General features: G+C 37.8%; 1 protein-coding gene across 1 annotated transcript in view; it reads right to left on the minus strand.

The window, feature by feature from the left end:
* Window positions 1-1,133: 1,133 nt before the first annotated feature.
* LOC132867884 (solute carrier family 22 member 13-like) overlaps window positions 1,134-2,464 on the minus strand; it is a 15,668-nt gene continuing 14,337 nt past the window's right edge. The window contains exons 8-9 of the mRNA XM_060900854.1: window positions 1,510-1,618; window positions 1,134-1,347 (exon numbers count right to left, since the gene is read on the minus strand). Of these exons, the coding sequence (XP_060756837.1) occupies window positions 1,134-1,347; window positions 1,510-1,618 (323 nt within the window). The remainder of the gene's footprint in view (window positions 1,348-1,509; window positions 1,619-2,464) is intronic.

Genomic DNA, 2,464 nt, shown 5'->3' on the forward strand with positions numbered 1-2,464 from the left:
TATTCCCTACTACCATTCCTCTGTTTTGTTTGTTTTTGTTTGTTTGTTTTGTGTATATGCTTTTATCTGTGTTGTACTATGAAAGCTAAGTGGTACCAGAGTCAAATTCCTCGTGTGTGTTCGCATACCTGGCAATAAAAGTGTTTCTGATTGAGACATACCCCAAGAGACTTGCAGCTGTAATTGCAACAAAAGGTGGCTCTACAAAGTATTAGCTTCTGGGGGGAACCTATGCACACTCCATATTTTTTTGTTTTTTCATCTTAAATGTTTGTGTCACAATAAAACAACAATTTGTACCTTTAAAGTGGTAGGCATGTCTAAATCAAATGGTGCTAACCCCCAAAAATCCATTTTAATTCCAGGTTGTAATATAACAAAACAGGACAAACACCAAGGGGGATGAATAGTTTTGCAAGGCACTGTAAATCATCATATTCTGTTTTTTTGTTTGTTTGGTTTTTAAATTTACGTTTTACACTGTGTCCAAAATTTATGGAATTGGGGTTGTACTAATACTGAACCTTTGGTCAAATAGATAATAGAAAAATGAATCAAACTCATATCAGTGGTGGCAATGAGCTTCTAGACTTCAGGGATGTTTTATAGAAATACATATTATAGCGTTTTTTTTGTTGTTGTTTTTTGTTTGTTTGTTTGTTTGTTTGTTTGTTTGTTTTTAAATGGCACATAATTTGTTTACAAGCTGTTCAGCAGAATGTCTAAATTGTCATCATTGTCACCGTCATCATCATCACTGGATGTTTACAACAAGCATATGTTGGGCTTTTTGTACTATTCAACATTATGTGAAGAATGTTTAATAGTACATTTAAGAGGACATGGCAAATAATTCTACACAGGTTTATGAAATTATTTCAACAAACACTGCTTCATAATTTCGTGCTCCTTGGTGATTTTCATCATTTCTTGCTGGTTAATTCCACTTTCAAGTCTTCCCTTCTTCAATATCCTACAAATAAATATATTTTAAAAAATCAGATATATTAAATCTCAGAGGTGATTTTACATCTGGGTAATAACTCCTGGCTTTAAAGTTATTAAAATATACACATACATAAAAATTCAATGCAAAAACTCAATGAAAGTCAACGAATCAAGACTGTATCCACTCACATGTTCTTATCCATGAAAGCATCCATGTGATCCAGAAGCTCTGTGTTCAGGGTCTCCGGAAGCATAAAGCAAAGCACTCCAGCGAGAAAGGGCAAACTCCCAAAGATTACCATTGGAATGGCATGATGATAGACATCCAACAGACCAATGAGAGAAGACAGAATCCCGCCCACATAGCCAAACATGGCGTTTAATCCTATCCCATTCTGCCTGCAACAACAAGGTGAACAGGTCAACCAGGGCAAAACAAGCTACATAAGGGAAAAAAAGAAAAATGTGCTGCACAATGCAGATTCCTTCATGGAATTAAGTATTTTGTATACAAATACTGTATGCCATATTAAGCAGGAATGCAAGTTACTCATTCATTACCTCACGACAGTGGGGTACAGCTCAGTAGTGTACACATACACTATGGTAAAGGAAGCAGCAAGTGAGAATTTCCCCAACACTGCTATGACAGTCACCACTACGGGGTGTTCTGGAAGAAAAGGCTAGAAGTTAGAGGCTTCAGCAAACAGTGTATCCATAACACAGAAAAGATTTTGGTATGTGCTTGAAAGTCAGTTACATAAAGTTGTATGAATCCTTTGAGGGGAATTCATTTGAGTGATTTTGTCATTCTTTTAAGAAATGGACAAGAGTGATAAGTTCATTTGAAATTCTGAGTTAGTACTGAAAACATGACATGCAAGTGTTATTGGGTAAGGCTAAGGTCACACTACAGCTTCCAATGGGTTTGCCAATACTTGGTGATGAAAAATTGGGACCATTGCCACCAATTGTGTAATGCACAGCGAATGTTCTCCAAGCTTTGCAAGTTGTTTTTTGGTGTGTCTCCACCTCATGAGTGGGCAAAAGTGTCATGAAAAATTTCAGTGCATGCACTGAAATTTGCTGGCATTGTTTTCATCTGGAAACTATGCAGCAAATACTCACAGATGGGTTTGGGAATACTTCCCAAAGCTCGGGGAACCTTCTCAACCAAACACCTGATTTTCATTGATAACCCATGGCAAAGCACCACAAGCTGTAGTGTGACCGGAGCCGCATAAAACATAAGAACCAATCAGATCTCAATATACAAAATTAATTAATTCGTCCACAGTAGCCTCTTTATGCTGGTCAGGGTTGCGGTGGATCCAAAGCCAATCCTAGGAACACTATGTGCGAGGTAGGGATACACCCTGGATGGGATACCATGACACCGACAGAATTCTGGCAACGGAGGCATGGCCAAGCGTCAGTTTGTGAGTGGAGGTCGGGGTCAGGGAAGGTGAGTGGTCAAGTCATTACATCTGTTCTCAATATATATATATATATATAT

Source organism: Neoarius graeffei, chromosome 19 (assembly GCF_027579695.1).
Source record: "Neoarius graeffei isolate fNeoGra1 chromosome 19, fNeoGra1.pri, whole genome shotgun sequence".
NCBI classification, from domain to species: domain Eukaryota; kingdom Metazoa; phylum Chordata; class Actinopteri; order Siluriformes; family Ariidae; genus Neoarius; species Neoarius graeffei.